The sequence below is a fragment of the Benincasa hispida genome, chromosome 8 (genome assembly GCF_009727055.1).
Source record: "Benincasa hispida cultivar B227 chromosome 8, ASM972705v1, whole genome shotgun sequence".
NCBI classification, from domain to species: Eukaryota; Viridiplantae; Streptophyta; class Magnoliopsida; order Cucurbitales; family Cucurbitaceae; genus Benincasa; species Benincasa hispida.
The window spans coordinates 38,998,564-39,001,837 of record NC_052356.1 but is presented as its reverse complement, the minus strand read 5'-3'; the positions used below and the strand labels follow the sequence as shown (position 1 = coordinate 39,001,837).

General features: G+C 28.0%; 1 protein-coding gene across 1 annotated transcript; it reads left to right on the top strand.

Annotated features, from left to right (window-relative positions):
* Positions 1-1,294, top strand: LOC120083884 (alpha-1,3-arabinosyltransferase XAT3-like). Its single transcript, XM_039039792.1, has one exon. It carries the CDS (start codon positions 11-13, stop codon positions 1,163-1,165), a length of 1,155 nt encoding a protein of 384 aa, XP_038895720.1. The 5' UTR covers positions 1-10; the 3' UTR covers positions 1,166-1,294.
* The last annotated feature ends 1,980 nt before the right edge of the window (positions 1,295-3,274 follow it).

The window sequence follows — 3,274 nt, the reverse complement described above, 5'->3', positions numbered from 1 at the left end:
GGCAACACCAATGTGCAGTTTGATGGATAGAACAGACTTCTGTGAGATTGGTGTGAATGTCAGAATTCATGGAGAATCTTCCTCAGTATTTTTTGCTTCAACTGACATGAAAGATATCTCAGAAGACAAAACCACTTGGAAAATCAAACCTTATGCCAGAAAAGATGACGAAATAGCAATGAGTAATACAAGAGAATGGTCTATAAAAGCACCAAAAAACCCCCAAAAATTGCCTCGGTGCACAAAAAACCACAGTGTTCCAGCCATCCTCTTCTCCATTGGAGGATATGCAGGAAACCATTTCCATGACTTCACAGATGTGATCATTCCACTGTTCATAACAGCAAGAAAGTTCAATGGAGAGGTCCAATTTCTCATAACTGATGAAGCATCTTGGTGGGTTTTGAAGTATCAAACAATACTATCAAAGCTATCCAACTATGAAATCATTTACATTGACAGGGAAACACAAATTCATTGCTTTCCTCAAGCCATTTTTGGTCTTAAACGTGACCCAAATGAGCTTAGAATAAACCCAAAAAAGCATTCATACTCCATGAAAGATTTCAAGGAGTTTTTGAGAAGTTCATACTCATTAAAGAGAGCCAGAGCAATTGAAAACAAAGGAGGCAGAGGAAGGAAGAAGAAGAAGCAAAAGCCACAGCTTCTTATAGTTAAAAGGAGCAAAACAAGGTCTTTTACAAACATAGAGGAGATCAGAAAAATGGCTAAGATATTGGGTTTCAAAGTGATTGTTGTAGAACCAGATATAAACTTAAAGAAAGTAGCAGAAATTGTGAATTCTTGTGATGTGATGATGGGAGTTCATGGAGCTGGACTTACTAACATAGTGTTTCTTCCTGAAAAAGCAGTTTTTATTCAGATTGTACCATTTGGAGGGGGAGATTGGGTTTCATCTAACTTCTTTGGAGAGCCTTCAAAGGATATGGATTTGAAGTATTTGGAATACAAGATGAGTTTGGAGGAAAGTACTCTGATTCAACAGTACCCAAAAGAAGATGTGGTTTTGAGAGATCCTCAGATAATTGAAAAACAGGGTTGGAGTACTTTCAAATCAATCTATTTTGATAAGCAAAATGTGAATCTTGATATCAACAGATTTAGACCTACTTTGCTCAAAGCTCTCCAGCTTCTGCAGCAGTAGCTAGTTAGCCATATATATACATCCAACTTGTTTGGAATAACTTTCTATATATGTTCTTATGCATCTACAAAGTAATCCACATCCTTGAAAGTGGATCGAAGTTGTCTTTTTGTTTGTCCCCTAAAGATGTTAATAGTTTAGTGTAAATTGTCTCTTTTTTTTAAACCATGTATGAGGTAAGGGAACCGAACATTTGATTTTGAAGTTGATAGTACAAACACTATGCTCTTTGAGCTATGTTTATTTTGGTTGTACAACCTTTTTCTTCCATCTAATTTGAGTTACAATTCAATCTTGAACCATAGCTAAAAAAAGAGTTTTTTGGCTAAAAGAAACCAAAGATATATTAATGTTCTAGTCATTTCTATCATATATGATGTGGTAAAAGTATGATGTTGAAAAAGATTAATAGGGTTTAGAATCTCTAAACTTGTTTTTTAATATGTTATCGGTACGCTGTCTGATTTCATGTAGAATAATGAGATAATCATGTTTTTTATTTAAATATAATGATGTTGTATAAATAAAAAAGTTCTCAATGTCACTAATTTGAGCATTATTCGATTGATTAAAACATATAATTTGAACTAAGACGAATTCTCACTCTACTTGTGAACTAAATTTTTTTTCAAAAGCCTAGTTGATCCATCAAAGAGTATTAGTAATATTTAGGAAATATACGTTTTAATTACTTAACTGAATTAAAATATATTTTAAAAATTTGTCGATTTACTTAAATCTGTTCTGAAATTTAACCACTAATCTTACTATGAGTTTTTTTTTAAGAAAAATATACAAGTCCTTATTAAAGTGTTAAATTTAAAAATATATATATAAAAAACTATGCATCTTTACGTTTTTTTAGAAAATTTTTCACATATAGAAAAAAATGTAAAACTATTTAAAAAATAGTAAAAAAAAAAAAAAAAAAAACACTGATAGACGGATAGACTTCTATCAACGTCTCTATCAGTGTCTATTAGTGATAGACTAGATAATATAGACTTCTATCAACCTCTATCAAAGATGATTAAAATTTTGTTATTTTGTGTTGATAATTTCTCTTATTTTTCTATTTTTGAAAATCTCATTTTCTTTTTACTATTATTTGTTTACTAAAAAGACTTTCTACTTTTAATTTATTATGTTTTTTAGAATTATCTTTAAAATAGTAAAAATTAACCCGATGACTTTTTGAATCTTACTATAAAAATTTATAATTGTATACAATTTTAAATTCAATAAATGAAGATTTAAATACATTCATAATTTTTAATAATAAAGAAATGTAAAGAGGTAGACTATGAAAACTCTTTGTTGGAATGTAAGAAGTTTTAGATAATTTTCAATTTCGAGAAATGATGAAAACTTTCAATTTCCTACGATTACAAAAATGGGTCTTTTTCCATCCCATTCTTTTAGATGGTGAAAATAATTAAAATTAGCTCGATAATGTATTGAATCATATAATTATACTGAGCAAATTATAGTTGATAAAAAGTTAGATTGAATTAATAAAAATTTAAATGTCGAACTAAAGAAAATGTTAGTAAAAATTAAAGATCTAAATGTATAGATAATTGTTGGTAAATGAAAGGAATATAATTTTTTTTTAACATTCATTTATAAAATTTTAAAGACATCTAATATAATTGAAAATGAAGTTGTAATATTATAAAAATTTTCCAAATCTTACCTTTCGTATAATTGTACTGATTATTTTTAAAATGAATTTAAAAAGTGATAACATGAGTATATGAAAAGGCTAAAATTATTTTTTAAAAGAAAAACTTCAACTTCAACGGACAATTATACGTGTAATATTAATTTTGCAATACTTATGAATATTGAAATGACTCTTGGGCTTAGGTCCATAACAAAAGTAAAAAGAATCCCACATTGGAGAATTACGCATTGTCTTAAAAGGTATAATTATCAACCCATCCTATGTTGGGATATAATATAATGTTTATGATACATTATACTATAAAGATTTATTTGATAGAAAAATAATTGTTTGAATGTAATTAAAATATTAATATGCATTTGATCAATATTAAATATTGTTGATTAAATGAAAGAATGTGTTTTTGTTTAATAAAATATTTT